Genomic DNA, 17,512 nt, shown 5'->3' on the forward strand with positions numbered 1-17,512 from the left:
AGCCTAGTAGACTTGGGCTGTAATGACACCGTCAAAACCCAAATGAACACGCATGTTTTGCCTTAAAGATCACAATTAAAGCTCAGGCTGTATATTTAGACTGGCTTACCTGTGAGAAGGTGAATCACAGACCTGGTCTCAAGTATCTTCCTGCCTATAACGGGTTTCGTTCCAGGATTGCTCTCTTTTTTTTAAAGCTCCATCGATTTTTTTTTTTTTCATCAATTCTGAAGCATCCTTCCCTTTTCCCGGAAGAAAACTCTCCACTGAGCATGGTGCTGCCAGCATGTCGCTGTGATCACATTGATGTGCAGTTTTAGTTTTCCACCACATGTTGAGTTTTGCAAGAAGGCCAGATGGTTCAGTTCTTGTCTCTTCAGACCAGAGTACCTTTTTCCAACATAATGTATTGCATGCCCAACCTGGCAAACAGGGCATCGTCTAACGTGCTCCATTTACTGTTTGACATATGCAGACATTTGATTTTAGTGCAGCTTATTTAGGGCATCAGAGAGAAGGGGGGTGAACACAAATACACACTACACACTCTTCATGTATTTATTTGAGATTACATTTGATGCAAATTTGATGTATCAACTTTTTTCCATGTCTCAACTTGTGGTTTTAACATGCCAACAGGCAGAAGGGGTATTAATACACTGACAAGATTCTTTACATACATCCAACCTCCATTTGGACGAATAAACCAACAAGCCCATATGTTTTTAATTAGAAGTCTTATCTCCTCTTTACGTGCTTGAAAGCTGCTGCAGCATAATGTTGTAAATAGAAAGGGTTATAAAGGTGATGGTTTGAAAGTAACAGTCTAGCCGTGACTGAAGCAGTAACAATCACAGGGAGCTTGCGCTGTTTGATGCCAAATGGTCCCTTGAGGGGGAGGCTCAGCGGTCAGCTCCCCACAGAGACACAGTGAACACTTTGCCAATTTACCATCATTCTACCCTTTGTAAGGCAGCCCAGCACAAGCACGGCTTTGTTCACTGACCTTTGAATAATTCAACTCAAGCAAAATGCTATGACACATTTTTGATCAAAGTCTCACTATCAAGGGGAGGAGGCATTTTCTAGACGCTATGTGTTCCTCTTTACCGAGGATAAAAGCCTCCCTTCCTCAAAACGCTCTGTAACAGGAAGACTAAAGCTGCAAAATGGAAAATCCCCTGGAAATATTGGACAATCCGTATGTTTGAATTTGAGAAAGCACTTGATGCTAAGGGAAGCCTTATGCCCACACACCTCCACATCCTATATGGATTTGACCTCTGGGGAGTAAAAAAAAAAAAAAAAAAACGTGTAATATTTTGAATTATTCCTTGGAAATCTTCAGTCACCTCTAACTAAAAAAAATGTACAGAGATTTCAGGTTGGTGGCAGGGCGTGTGTATCCTCTTGAAGCTTTGTCTGGAGGAAGGCATTTGTTACCCCCTAGGCATCGATCACACTATAACTTCTACTTCCTAAGTATTCATTTGAAGAAGCAGAGGAAACAAAAAGGCTTCTGCTGAGTTATAGGCTATACCTACACTGTCCATCATCCAACAGCAGCACCTGGTTGACAGTATGCATTGTGTATATGTGTGGGTCTGTGTGCTTCAAAGTGTGTGTGTGTGTGTGTATATATATATATATTCTGCTGTGTCCATCATCCAATAGCAATATTTATTTGAGTTGTCTTGTTGGGAAGATTCATGTTTTTGATACCCCTCAGGTGTTCTGTGGAAATTGAAATGTGCTTCTTGTGTCCAGGGGGGATTCCTTCAAAGTTTAAAATGGAAGAAGTTTATGGACCGTCTTTCTGGAAGTGCATGCACCTGCATACACCTTGCTTTATTTGTTTTTGCAGCCCGACTGCAGTTTTTTTTTTTTTACGAGATGACCTTCCCCGTGGTCTGTTTTTCATTATTTTTGTCTACGTCTTACCTCCCCCTCTGCATCATAATGAATAAAAAATAAAACCTGCTACCCTCGTTAAATGAAGACACCTTGGCAAAATACAAAAAAAAAAAAAAAAACAACCAAAAACACCATAGCGTACTTTCATAACTGCTTCACATCTCCATGACATTGATTCAGCAATGCTTTAGGAAACTTTCCACAAAGATTTTGGTATGCTTTACCGTGATGCCATTAAACCTTTGCAATCAGATTAAGGAGTAGCACCATCATAATGCTTTTTTTACTGCTCCACCACGTCTCGGTCATGCTCACTTTGGTCACTGTGGAGGGCATTTGAATTCCGGGATCTCACTAACCTATTTGAGAAACCAATCTGTGATGATAAAAGCAATGGTGGATTGTACAACTAAAAGGAGCCATTTAAAGATGGCTGTGCAGTGGTCGTAAAGTGGTCAACAGCTATTCTCAGACAGGATTTGACATTTATATAATCGTTATGGGATACTAAGGCTTGGTAAGATCAGATAAAGCTTTTCCACTGTGTTAATATCTAGTCTTATAAGGCCCCATGCCGTGTACAGCTTCAATATAACGAGTGATAAAGTGAAAGTGATCCCACAATTTGTAACATAATGGGGAGCTTTTTTTGCCTCCAAAACATCAGCACAACTGAGACTGCAGCTGTCTAATTCACAAAACCATTGGCAATAAATATTTCCCTCTTAGACTCCACTAACAAACACATGTTTCATGCTTATATCTACAGGGCACATACTTAACCAAGACAATTATTTATTTATTTATCTATATAACAAAATGTCATAATGGTTGAGAAAGCGCAAATATTTTTTACCCTGACAAGATAAATAAAATTTAGTACAATAGATACTTTTACAGAATGCCACTGTTACGTTGCAAAAAAGGGGTATACATGTGGCATTTGCCTACACCTGTAAGAATACTAACTAAACAGTTGGAAATAAAAATGCAATTGCATATATTTTTGCAGCGATGGAATAAAAAAAAAAAACTTGACGTTTAATATCTCAGAACAGCGCTCCAAGCTTCCTTGTTTTTTTCTAACAGCGCCGTGACTAATTAACAGGATATATCTAATTACTCCAACCAGGTGACAAGATCAGTCGAGGTTTCTGTGCTCTGCATACATCACTGTGGCAGCTGATTGGGATGCAGTGTGGAGGTGTGACAATAGGGACTGGAGGCATTCATTTGTGAATAGATTCCTTTATTTAACCAGGTTTGAAAAAAACCTCATTGAGATTAAAACCTTCTTCAAGAGTAACCTGGCCAGGATGGCAGCTCAAATACACATTTGAATAAATCACCCACAGTAAGATTATCAGTTTACAAAGTGTAGTCACAACATCTAGTCATACTTTGTACTTATTTATTTAAAAAAATATATATTCCCCCAGAGATAAGTGTTCTCAATTTCAACTCCTTTAGTGCATCATTCCAGGTCGATTGGACAGAGTATTTACAAGCCTTTTTCCCCAGTTCAGTTCTGACTCTTGGGATCTGCATCAGGATGATGTCCTGAGAACGTAGGCCATATCGGTTAAACTTTCTACACGTATGAATAAAACCAATTCACTGTGAATAGGCTGTATATGTGCTCTGTGCATGTGAATGAGGAAGAGTAGGCGTAGATTTACAAAAATGTGTGCTCTTTGTGTGTGCGTGTGTGTGTAGCTGTGCATGTAGTGACCTTTCTTTTTATAGAACTTTGTTATAGTGACCTTTCTTAAGGAACAGCTGCAAAGTCAAGTGACAGAAGCTGGAAAAGGAAATGTCTTGACATTAACACTGCCAGGCCACTGTCATTGGACTCTCCCCATAATATACTAATTGCAGATTGTGACAATGGTGCATTTTTTTAGTTGATATTTGCAGTTTTGCTCCCAGTTTTAGGACCAAATACAAACAAAAGAATATATACAAATTGATATATCATGTCATCATCTTGTCTTCTGCTGGCCAAGGTTGAGTCAGTACCGTTCTAGTCCAAGTAAGCGGAAATGGACAATTGATGGACAGATATGCGTTTAGCAAAGGACAGTTCTCTACCGGTTTTATTATTAAAAAGACCAATTAAAACAAATATTGTAAAATGTCTATTGATACAGTATTATTAGCTGTAATTTCAGTTATTGTTGTGTATGAATAAAGAATTAAATGAATGTACGTACAGATAATGAATTTCTACAATTAGAGTTAAATTAAGAAAATAAACAGGCTTTACTCTATAATACTTTATACTACGATGATTTGTAGTGATATTTATTAAAGCCCAGCTTCTCATAACATGTTTCATTGTTAATAATTCTTTTGTTTTGTTTTGGATTATCTTTTACATATGAATGTACTGATAATAATACTTTTTCCACAGAGCAGTAATATATTTCCCCCCTTATGGATATATTCTTCTTTGTAACACTTCAATGCTTCAGATCATCAGATAAGTTTTAATACTTTAATATTTTATATATTTGTGTATACAAAAAGCCATTTCTAGAGGTATAAAATGCTGGATAAACTGTGATGTACCACATTTTTTGAAAAGCTCAATTTCAATCAGGCAGGCCTAATTCCTGCCACACCTCTACAATCAAGAAATTCATTTAATTGAACCTGTCTAACAACAATAATGAGGCTAAAAGATCTCAAAAAGCAACACAACATGACCCAATTTAAAGAAGATTGAGAACAGATGGGAACTGATGTTATTGAAATCTATCAGTTTGGAAAGGATCACAAAACCACTTCTAAGGCTTTAGGACTCCAGGGGACCAAGATGAAAGCCATTATTCACAAAAGGAGGAAATGTGGGACATTTGCCTTTTGCGGGACAGCTCACCATCCTATCAAAATTAGCCAATCAACATATCAACAACTCATCTATTAGGTTGCTAATCATCCGGAACAAAGTTCAGTGTTAATGATTCAACAATTTGAAAGAGACTGAGCAAATATGGCATCCATGATCCCAGAGAAAAAAAGACCATTATGGGAATGGCTTGATGGCAGTGGGATACCCAATTTCTAGGTTTACGGGACAATTACTTTGTTTTTGTTTTTTGTTTTTTGTAACATGGGACCAGGTTCATTGGGTTAAGTGCTACAAAAACAGAAGAAATCTGTAAGGGGGTTAATACATTTTCACAGCACTGTAGCGTTTACATTCGAATGTCTATAGAATGGTCTTGTTGCTGTTTAAATGGTTGACATGTTTTAATTTAATTGCTACATAAACTCATTACATGTTGTCAAACAACAACAACAATAAGTCATTTGGACTTGAATATACAATATATTGTTAGATTATACAGTTTTAAACATTTCACAAAGGACTGAAAGAAGAGAACATGAGTAGTGAAAAAATTGAGAGGAAGGAATAATATATTTACTGAATTCTGATATTTGTGCTCCCCTTTTCCCTCATTGATAAGGTTTAATTGTTTGTGTCAGAATAAACAATGACAGAAATATCATAACACTAAAGGTCTCATTTAATTAGCATAAAACACATTCGGAAATGAACTTGGATTTGAGTTATCTTATTGCTTGTTAAATAAAGTTTATGCGCAATGCGGTTGTAGTTTTGAAAATAACACAAAGTATTTGGATATAAATTGATTTTACGAGAGACTGAAATACCATAAGGTTAAAATAGTTTTGAAAATAGAACTGCTTTTTCAAAAAATAATCTTAAAATGGTAAAGAAGTGGCAGCCCATCAGGCTCGGAGCACTAATGTGTTCACGTTTAGTTGGAGGCTATTGACCGCCATAATAAGCTGTAGCTCCCTTGGCTCATGATCTTGTATACTGCCTTTACACCATGCCTGCATAGTCGCCTAATCAACAATATGTATTGTGCCAAAAGGTGAGAAAAAAACCCCCACAGAATTCATGCACAGGTCTTCAATAATTAGATTTTTAAGCTCCAATATATCCACCATCCACATAGAGTCCCTGGTATATGGAATTGCTCTGGAATACTGACACTATTTAAAAGGATTGCTGATGATTCCTGTCCATTATTTAAATGACAGAATGTTTAAATTATTCATATTTAATCTATACAGTACTTGCTCATCTATTTTTCTACAGCTAAAGAGAAGCTCTCAGAGCAAGATTGTCTCGAGCTGTTCATACATGTTTTAGACTACGGGAAGATTAGCATTTGTTTGGTCTTCCAGCTTGAGTTAAAAAGTGTTAAACTGTCCCTGTGGGTGCCATTAACTTGTGCTTGTGTGTGTTTGTGTCCACAAGTGTGCATTTTGCTTCAGTACATGCAAGCAGATGATTCTGCTGCAGACAGGTTATTTTAATCATGTTAAGGAGATGAAATCAAATATGTTCGATTAAACTACAAAACAAACAGATGTGTGTCTCCCCGCAATGTGGGAAAACAAGGGTGTGTCAGACAGATCCAATAAAGCAGGCAATATGGTGGCAATAAGCCGAGTTAAGTAAGCTTGATTCCATCTATTAACACTGTTTACCACCTCCTTTATTATCCAGAGATTAATTGCAGCCCTTAGCAAACGCTTGGCCAAACAAAATAAGAATGTATTTGCTACTAAATTAAATCCAAATGTAATATATTGTTTTTTGATTAAATGAACCCAAGCTATTTTTTTGCTGTTGTTTTTTTCATGCTCGTGGTTGTCTGTAAATCGAGTCACAACTGCATGAGTCTCGCCATTAACATTTCAGGGAATATCTTCCTTTTAAACTCATATGTGTGAATGGCTGTCCAGCTAAGTCAAGGTGGCAAAAGAGTATGTTAAGGTCTTACAGCAATCTGCTCACCAGTGGAATATTGGTCCAATTCCAAGGGCCCAGAGAGCTTCAGACATACTGCAAAAACAGCTGCTGCTGTGCTAAAGATTAGCTAAACTCTCCATCATGTCATGTGACAGCTCAGAGAGGCACGCTGCACACATCGATCTCCATAGGCTTTTCTCTGCCTGTCAGACTCTAAATATATCTGCCTCTGCAAAAGAAAGTAGCCTGAGGGCATTGAAAAAAAGAGTGGGGGGGGAGAGTTAGATTTAGATAAGGAAACAGTTAATAAGTAGGTAGAGTGAATATAAAAAGGGAGGAGAGAATCTCCTGAGCGAGCACAGGTTGAAAAGACAAGGGGGGGGTGGGGGGGGGGTGAGAACAGAACGGGTGAAAAAGGACGAAAACAGGAAGGATGTTGCAAGAGAACACACGTTCTCCCAGGAGACTCCTACCTTAAGGGAGTGCTGTGATCACTGCTGTGTTTGTGTGCTTGCGTGTGAGTGTGCGTGCGTGGGGGCCACAGTAGGTGGCTTCTGTATGAACTATCACACAGTTTATTTATGACAGCTCCCTGCTGATGGTTAGAGATAGGGAAGAACCTGCTTGTAACTCGTTGCTTCTCTGTTTCACCACTGTCTTTTCATCCTCTAAGGTAAAATGTGGCTGTTTACACATAGCTTGGATCAATAGCTCTGAGACAGATTTAGGCAATTCTTCAAGAAGTGGTAAAGCACATCATTGTCACTGCACATATTTATCTAGCCAGAACAAATAAAGTTTAAAAAAGGCTTAAGTTATTGTTTATTGCAAAGTGAGGTTCCACAGCATGTATTTCGCAGGCATACGAACAAAAGTTTCTCGAAGAGTTTGAATAGGTTTGTGAGGACAGTTGTCATATTTGCAACATAAAGTGACGATGAAAGTTAAATTATTGGAAATTCAAAACAAAGAATCAACTGAAATCAGATAACAGTAACATCTAGATAGTGCACCAAATTACATCTATACCAAATGTTTTTTTTTTACACTTGGATCTTACCCACCCATGGAAGAATAGACTAATTAACAGCATGTGGCTCTTATTTAAACCAGTTTTTCTGACTTACGTTGTTGTCGCTCAGGCTGTTTTAACCTTTTAAGTTATGTGACAAAAACAACCATAAATATGTAAGATACAAAGGCTTTATCACAAAGCATTAACCCTTTGTTTTTATAAAAATTAAACTATGTAATGAATGTGCAATAAACCAGTCCGGTTTTACTAAAAACATGTTGTGGTTTGTATATGTTTCTTAATCTATTCTGTGGTGGTTCTAATTCCAAAAAAAAGCAATGAAAATGCTCAACTTTAAGATTATAAATAATTCAGGTGTTTTGAACATTTAGAACTGATTTAAAGGATTTCTGCTCTGTAGAATTACCCAGCTCCACATTTGTTAACTAGTGTTGAATGCAATCCAGACTCAGAAAATGGTGAAATACCGCTTTAGCTGGGCACTAAAAGGGTGAGGGCAGATCCTAACTTCAGCATCATTAGTTAACGTTTAGTCAGTTGTGTTATTTTCTTGATTCTCTTAAACAGTTTGTAACTTGTTTGTCACTCTGTCACAGTTTCTTCTTTGGTGAACCCAAATACTACTACACAAACAGTTCAAAAGTGACGTGTCTTTTTCATTTTTATTTTATTTTTAATTGTTGTCAGCCACCCTCAAAAGTAGTATTTACTAACTGACTATATCAACACATCATGGCAACTCAAGAGCTACAATAATCTTTTTTTTTTTTTTTTGCTCAAAGTTTGACTCTCAAATAAAGGTAGAGGCTAACAAATTCAAAGCACTCACATGTAAAGGGACCTATCATGCTTTTCAGTTTTTCCTTTTCACATTGAAATAATTCAGTTGGGGTCTGTATAAAATGGAACCACAATTTATGCCCACGTTTCCCCTTTTCACGCTTCTTCTGAGGTATGTCTGAGAGCAACTTGTCTTGGTGCCGTCTCCTTAAATCTAAACGGGGTACTACACACACTGCCCCCCTCCAGGTCGCAGAGCGGTCCACCCCACCTGGTATGGCCAGTGGTGGTTATTGGCACGGGCGAACCTGGCAGCCAGTGCCAGCTGCAGGGCTGGGGTGGTAAAAGGTATTTGCATTGAATCATATGAAACCTCCAAGGATTGCAGTCCAAACCAAGGCTTTTTGACACCTTCTAGCTAATAGGCTGAAAAGTTTGATTGATTTCAGGTCTAGCTTGTATTTGAACCTCTGGTTAATATTTGCTTCGATATGATAAACTGCTTGTTTAGTAAACCTTTATAAAGTAGTGTTCTCGCCTGGGGAGTAATTCAGTGTAGAACTCCCACTGTGTACGGCCGTTTTTGTAGAATGCTGGGCGACGGTGAACAACATTTTTACTTATCCACTAGTAGTTTCGGTATCCTATAGCCTGGACTACAAAATCACTCCAAGAAATAAAAATTGTGGATTCACGAAATCTTTAAGCCGGACATCCTTGACCTTGTTTAGCAGTTCCGCAGCAAATACTATGACGTAATTGTTCAAAAAAAAACCTAATACAAAACAGAAAAAGTAATGGCTTGAAGAACAAAACCCCAAAACAATATAAAGATATCTACACAGCACCTCAACAGACTACATTTCTGCTCTCCTTGAAACTCAAGTACACAACAAAATGCATTTATGGCATAAAATAGTAGGTTTTTCATGATATGTCCCCTTTAATGTTGTTAGGCAAAGGCAAATTTATTTATATAGCACATTTCAGTACAGAGACAATGCAAAGTGCTTTACATGATTAAAATATAGACAAATAGCTATATTCCAATATGTTAGCTTCAACTTCTACAACAACCAGAGAGCACCTCATAAAACAGACGTCACTTTTGGCATTTTAACATTGTAAGATCTTGTGGCACAATATACCTTTACACCTCTACTTGTAATCCTAAAAATGATGAATAAGGAAGTAAATTCTCCATATCTGCTGGCTATAGCAGAGACAATAATTCAGTTACGATATATATTTGTGTTCCGCTCTCTCATGTTTCGCCAGTTTTGACCTATCAGTGTTGACTACAGGAGAACTGGACATTCTGTAAACAATTAGGAGTACTCTGCTTATTTCAATTTAAATGGAAAAGAAGAGAGTGGAATAAGTGTTTTATGCAATTTCAGCTTGACTTACAGAACTGTTGTGTTGGTTGCCTAGAAACTGTAACGCACTGAGATAGACCACATGTGCAGAGACTCTGGAGGATAAGTCAGATAAGACGGCCAGTCTTTTCATTGCTGTTTGCAAACCTATAGTAGTTTATAAATTCAGTGGTTTTTATGAGAAAACTGTTGTGGGAAAAAAATCTATATGTTTGTTCCATCTTTTGTCTTACTGGTTTAGAGATCATAGACACACTGTTGTGCCAGGGAGCTCACACCTTGACAACTAGGATGAAAGGAAGCTATAGACCGAGGTCAGACAGGCTGAGGGAATGTTTCACAAAGCCATCCGTCTCATGTAGAAAGCATTACTGGCAGAAATGTGACATCCACTGCCCTTTTTCTCTGCTGGGCCCTCTCCTTCTGAACCAGTGACACAACAGCAAGCTGTGAAAATATCAGTGGAAATCTCTGGGAGAGCATTTGTTTTCTGTATGTGAAAGAAAACCAATACACTTTTTGCTCATATAAATCTGATTGTCTTTGCTATGTTTCTCAATCTCCCCGACGCACACACACACAATGTATCGGCAGAGATGCCATAGACTAACATTCATGCAAATTATGCTTAATATTCTCTACAAATTGCAAGAAAAAAAGGCTCTATCACATTCTCTGTCTCATTGGAGTGGTGAACTAGTTCTAACAAAATATAATCATCTCCATCTGCCACTAGAAATTGCCAATCAGGATTTAATGGTACTCACACATAAACAAAGAAATATCTAAATATGTGAGAGTCAGAGTGGTCAGCCTCCAGCAGCTGAAGGATGTCTCTGCCACTGCTTAAAGTATTAGTTGTTGTCTACTTTATCATGGCAAACTTGATATCTTATATTAAAATCAGTTGTTTACCAGACCAGTTTATAAATCAGTAATCAAAAGAAATAAAGTAGCAATTTATATAACCTGAAGACATGGCACCTGCCATGAGATTCTCTTTGTTCTTTCAGTCTCATTCTCTCTTTTTTTCTTTTCAGCTGCTGTCTCTTAGAGCTGTACATGTTTTCAGGCTCACTGGAGGCTTTCCAATAGATCCATCAGTTTGGCAAAGCAGTGTGTGTGAAGCATAAGAGTTATTCCCCAGGGACGTACTTGCAAATGCAGAGGCACGCATATGCACACCAGTGGACAATCTATGACTTTTGTTCGGCTTCCCCTTTATGGTTTTACTGGCAGGGTTTCTCAGAAGGGATTCTTCGGTGTTGTGGTTCCTTTTGTTTTTATACATGGCTTTGTTAGTGCATATGATTTTTTTTTTCACTAAGCTGCTTATAGAATACTCCCACATCGTGCCATATTCTGTGCTATTCATACTGATTATGGTCAGCTCAGTTTACATGTAAATTGGCTGTGTATTTATACCCAGCCCCTTTTACTCTGATAACCCTTAATAAAATGTGGTGCTACCAATTTGTTTCAGAAACCATTGTTTTTTTTTAGAAATCTTTGTCATTGCAATTGTACATCCCAATGTAATTTGTCTTCTGCATTTAACCCATCCCTCAGGGAGCAGTGGGCAGCTATCACAGTGCTGGGGAGCAATCTGGGGCTAAGGGTCTAAGGGACCCACAGCTGCAGTCTACAGGAATCAAACTGGGTACTTACAACCTTCTCAGAGTGCAAGCACACTGCGCTAATCACTAAGCCACCCCCAATACGGTATATGGTGGCAAACTGAGATTCAACTTAGCCAAGGTTTAGAAATAAACTACTTAATAATCAGTTTAAAGAATATTTGTGGACAGCTAATATCTTATGTCAGTCTGGTCCAACAACACAAACATTAATAACCCATTGGTTTATGAAACCCCTATGGAACTAAAGTTTGTTATAACTGTAAAAACACTCAAAACACATCAGCAAAGCTTTGTTTCAGGAATGCTAGTGGGGGCTATGCCTGTTTGCTCCAGGTCTTGTTTTTACCTCGGTCACAGCTTAAAATGAAACACATTAAAAATAAACCATTTGACTTTCCCTGCCTAACTCTGCCAAATCTGTGCCTCTGTGTCTGTTCGGTTGACTTTTGGTTGTCCGGTTGGAAGAAGTTGCTCCAGTGTTGAATTTCTCTCTCCTCGAGGGTCCACAGACAAAAAGGAAGATGTGAGCAGGGGGCTTACCTTTGTTGCGGTGCTCCCAGCTGTGATGGGGCAGTTCCTAGGGGAGAGGGTCTGACATCATTGAAGCGTTGGATGCTAATCATTACTGTACTGCTCTTTTCATTGACCTGTCTGAGGCTAATGCTGTGAGTTTGTTTTATAATTTTCTGTCAATCCGTAGACCATGTGTGCAACACAGTGGTCAGAGTTTTATTTTAGGTCCAACTGTGTTTTCAAATTATTCAAACAATGATGGTAAAAATATCACCGACTCTTGTGGGCATTTCTATGTTGATGACACTGTAGTTTACTGCAATACAAAACAGTTACTGCTGTGCTTGGGATCCTGCAGTCTGCATTTGACACAATTCAACGTGACTTTGCTTCATTTGAAACTAGTCCTAAATGCTGTTAAAACAAAGGTCATACTGTTTGCTAACTAGAAGAAAGTTCCACAAGACACATCAACAGGTACACCAATACAGTAAGTTGAAACATATAAGTACTGTGTCGAAAATTTACAAAAATCTCTCCTCTAAATCACAAATTGAAAATGTTGTAAAGAACTTGAAGATAACACTAGGGTTTTTCTTTAGAAATAGATCTTGCTTTTATTGCAGAAGAATATCTTGCTTTAATTACCTTCATGCCTCAGTTTGATTACTGTGGTTGTGTGTGTATAAATGCACCTGCCACCTCTCTGCATAAGTTGGATGCTCTCTGTCATCGAGCATTATGGTCCATAACCGGGTCTCTTACTCACCACTGTAATTTATATTCTCATGTGAACTGGCCATCATTATCAGTCCATAGACTCATGCATTGGTACATTTTATCTACAAAGCTCTCGTTGGACTGTTACCGCCTTACCTATCCCCATACCTGGTACCTAGACAGTCCAGCCATAAATCTCACTCTGAGGACTTCCTTTCCTTCACTATTCCCATAGTACAATTAGAACATGGTGAAAAAAGCATTTTTGTATTCTGCCAAGCGATATGAAATACTCTACAGCAGATACTTTAATGACTTGTGTTGTTACTGTGTGTGTACATTCTTTTTTTCTTTGTTTCGTGAAAACAAATCTCTCTTGAAGATGAGATCTTGGATGTCAGTGAGAATACCTGTATAAATACAGGTTAAAAAAAAGTTGCCGGTGAGCCATATAGGGAATGCTCTGGTCAACTGAGACCATTATTTCTGGCCTACATGCAAACTTTACGCAGGTGTAACTCTAATGCTGCACTGTACACCATGAACATACTATCCACATACTGAAAAATAATAGCAGCAACAGCATCATGCTGTGGGAAATCAGCAGGGATAGGGAAGCTAGCCAGTGTTGATGGGAAAATGAAAACCCATTAGAGTCTGCGACTGGGGATGGAGTTCGTCTAGAAAGATAAAAGTATATTCAGACCTTAATCCAACAGAAAAGCTGTTGCAGGGCTTGACAAAATATGTTTACAAATGCGCTCTGTCAAATCTATTTATTTATTTATTTATTTTCATAAGAAAGCCTTTAAACCATTTTTATTTTCCTTAACATTCCCAATTAGGCACTGCTTTGCAATGCTTCTTATGTACAATCCCAATGAAATACATTGAAGTTTGAGTCCTAATTGGAAATAAGAGGTATAGCTACTTAAACAAAACCAGATTTCACTTAAAAATACTATGATGAGTATTATGTTGTTTTAACAAGAAAACAAGCGTAGCCTTTACTAAGAAACATGATGATCTTTTTGCATGCATCCTTCTGGGCTTTGCAACTTATTAGAAGACAACATAGTTCCTTTGCTGATCCACATGATGTGACACTGCTAATTAAAAGGTGCCACACTATGTCGTTTCAATTTGCAGATAAGCTATTTCAAGATATTCCCTTTAAGGTTTGAGCAATCAAACGATTTGGCACTTTTAACTAGCATTCGAGATAAACATAGAGTTGTTTCTAAATGTGTAACAGATACCCACGCTCTGCTCTCCCTAAACTTACCTAATCTGTTGCTCTGTCTTCTGTCTTTTCTTCTCTTTTTTCTGACTTCTGCCTCTCTTGCTGTTCATCCAACCCCTCTTCTTCTACTTGGGGAATGCAGTGATGGCTTCAAAAGGCAAAGTTCGAGGTGAGTCGTGACTGCTGCTCAATTCCTCTGCTGGTTTTTTTTCTTTTTGGAAAAATAAACCTATACCTTTTATAGTTACACTGGGTATCCTTTTAGATTTCATTTGTCATTTTTCGACCCACAAAATGATCATTCTGTCATGATCCTTGGGGGTTTGTGTTAATTAGTTAATCCCACTCACCTGTGTTGGAGGCAATTTCCGTAGATTCCCAGCTGTTTTTAAGTTACGGGTTTTTGTTCGTTCTTGGTTGAATCATCTATTTCCATCCCTGTCCCTAAATTGTTTTATTTTGCGAGTTGGCTTCGTTAAAAGAATATTTCCTGTATGCGGCTGCCGTCGTCTTTAGTGCCTCACCTCAAACCCTGACAGAACAATGCAACCGCAGGACACAGGAGTGGAAGTGATCACTCTGTTTGAATACTGCTGTCGGAAGGCGGAGAAGAACATGCGCTGGGCAGATAAAGTGGAAGAGCGGCGATCAATGTGTTGGGGCTCAAGGTTGGCCATCCCTCATCCAGGTACCAGTCCCTGGTGTTACAACTCTTTTCTGCCACAGCAGGGCAGAAGGTCCCGGCGTTGCAGCTTTTGAAGCGGAAAAAAACACCCTGCTGGCCAGGGCTGACTTCCCGCATGCTCACCGCGAGGGTCAGCCACCAACACCTGCTACCCGCTGTATGCAGGTCCTAGAGCCCGTTCGATGAACCGCTCCTCGCTGGCTGTCTTGGTCGGTTCCTGCTCAAAGCAGCCTGATGCCAGCTCCAAGAAGCATGATAGGACCGACGGCAGCTCCAAGATGCCTAATGGCGCCTGAGCCTCCTCCTCACCTCAAGCTGCAGCCACCTCCTCACCCAAGCCCCGATGTGTTGCAGAACCCCGAGGTCTTTGAGTTTGCTCTGGTGGTCAAGGCTCCTATCTTGGCCCCAGAGGACCCCAGCATGACAGGTCCAAGGCTTCTTCCGGGAATCATTATTGGATTCCTGTTAGAGGTTCTCAGTGGTCTCCAGTTTTCTCCGGATGTTCCCGGTGGTCTTCAGTGTTTTATGTGTTTGGGATAAGTGTATATCGCAAGTTCTGGTTGCCAAACTTGAGTATGTGTCAGCTATGATCAGTTAACAAAACTCTGACTTTGCACAAAGCATTTAATAGGAACTGTAAAGTAAAATTTGCACTCCTAATGAAGAATTTCAATGTAAATGTTTGCCATGGATAGCTTGGTGCAGCAAGAAACATCTACTGCAGTCTGCAGCAACTATTTTAATTCACTAATATATATTTTAAGTTAGGTATAAGTTGGTATTTAAACTTGGATTCGGCGAGTTTTCTTTAGTTGTAAATAAATTCACTCATGATTTACAACTCATTTGGGAATGTTTTTCTCTGTCTTCTTTGCCTTAACATTGATAGAAGAGGCAAAAAGGCCTTTGGTAACACTGTAAGCTTCACTGCCATTAACAATGGCTTTGTTGTCAGGGGTCAGAGCGACCAGTGGTACACTTCCGCGTGGGCGAAGCAATCTTACAGTTGGCGACATGTCAATTCCTCATTATTGTAGCTTCACAAGCCCCTGTTTGACCCCTATTCTGAGGTGCGTCTTAGAAGAACTAATTTTGGTGGGGTCTCTTCAAATGCAAAGGAGGCAGTTCACACCTCGCCCCCCTCCAGGTCGTAGAGTATTCCCCTCCACCCCCTCCAGCCATTTTTGTAGCATTCTGGGGGACGGTGTAATGAGTTGTGTGGGTTAATAGCCCAAACAACCAAACCTTTTCACTTATCCACTTGTAGCTTCAGAATCCTTCAGCTTGGACTACAAAATTGCAGCGAGAAAAAGTGGAATTTGCATGGTGTGCCCGTTTTAATCAAGTTATGATTTCTTGTACAGTCCTTGATTACGAATAAAACGATAACCAGTTTTAATAATCACATTGATACCATTTCCAATGCTTAGTATTTTGGTTTTAAAATTAAATTAGATTTTAATCAATTGGTGTGTAAACAAATAAAAAGTCTGGGTTTTCTGCTTATCCATCAAATGCAATATCTTAAATGCAAGAAGAAGGTGGGGGTCAAAAAGCAGGGATGTTTTAACCAGCACAACACCGAATATTAAATCCAGATACAGTAGGTTATGGGGTTTGTAACTTGACATGGAAATCTTTTGAAAATGTATTTTATTCACTACATATTGACAGAAACAGCACCACTGATCCAGTAACCTTGAGCATCATTTTAAGTATATTGACCTACATCTAGATGTTAATGTTTTTTAGTGAGACCAGCATGTATGGTTTTCTGGTATTGTAGCTGAGGTTCTGCTTAAATATGAGAGCAAAGCCAGAAAATATGAAGCTTTTAAGCCTGAAGCAGTTTAACAAACATATTTCCTGACAAATGCGTCACTTTCTGTTTTTATTCAGTTCTTGGTCTTTAGGATTTATTTTTGTAGTTGGTGTTACTATCCAGGTTGGAATATCATGGGGTTGAATTCAGCATTTCCTTTTAAAAGTTAGCAATTCCTGCTAAAATTTGGTTTACTACTTATTCCCAAATGTTGTTGTCTCTCTACATTACACTTTCTCTTTATCCCGCTTCCCCTGTGTCCTCATCAGTAGCAATAGTATTTAAAACATGAATACTATTTTCCTCTCGCCACGTGACTACACAGTCTTCTCATTTTCCTGCTGTGTCTGAATGTTTAATTCATTCAAGCCCCCTGTCAAGCCATCAACATCCAGCTGCATGTGTTACACTGTAATATCTTATTCACTCTTGAGTCCCTTAACTCTTTAAAGGCTACCCTTACCAGATCGGATAACTCCTCAGAGATTCTTCTAATCTCTTAATAGAATACAAGAGATTTACAACAAAGCCCAAATCTGTTGTACCTCTCTGTAGTAATGAATTCAGTGTTTTACAGTGGTTAAAACCTGATAAGTTTTTCTTAGAATTCCTTTGTGATATTATCAGTTTCTGCTTTGGTTTCCATTCACATTTTTACTGAATGAAGACCAGTTTTTATATATTTTTTTAAATGTGACAACAAACCCATATGGCGACAAGTGTTACTTTATAACTATGGGTAAGAACCCGGACTCTGGAATCAGTCAGAATAATGTAAATTATAACTTATATTTATAACTTAAATTACCAATAAATAGAAATCCAAGCAGTCACCCTCAGATATAAACAGTTTAGGAAAGCAGGGCAAGAGAAGGAAATAATGGCTTGTTCAACAGCTTTAGCAAACTTGGCAAGGTAAATGGAGGGAAGAAGGATGGAACAGCAGACGAAGAAGAGAACACATGATCGTAAATGCACACAGGGG

General features: G+C 38.6%; 1 protein-coding gene across 4 annotated transcripts in view; it reads left to right on the forward strand.

The window, feature by feature from the left end:
• Nucleotides 1-17,512, forward strand: part of cadm2a (cell adhesion molecule 2a) — a 309,827-nt gene that overhangs the window by 192,021 nt on the left and 100,294 nt on the right. For 3 of the 4 annotated variants that reach the window (XM_036143086.1, XM_036143084.1, XM_021312184.2), the window contains exon 2: nt 14,163-14,189. The exons of the other annotated variant lie outside the window; for it this stretch is intronic. In XM_036143086.1, the coding sequence (XP_035998979.1) occupies nt 14,163-14,189 (27 nt within the window). The remainder of the gene's footprint in view (nt 1-14,162; nt 14,190-17,512) is intronic. 4 annotated transcript variants of the gene reach the window in all.

The sequence above is a fragment of the Fundulus heteroclitus genome, chromosome 11, assembly GCF_011125445.2.
Source record: "Fundulus heteroclitus isolate FHET01 chromosome 11, MU-UCD_Fhet_4.1, whole genome shotgun sequence".
Classification (NCBI taxonomy): Eukaryota; Metazoa; Chordata; class Actinopteri; order Cyprinodontiformes; family Fundulidae; genus Fundulus; species Fundulus heteroclitus.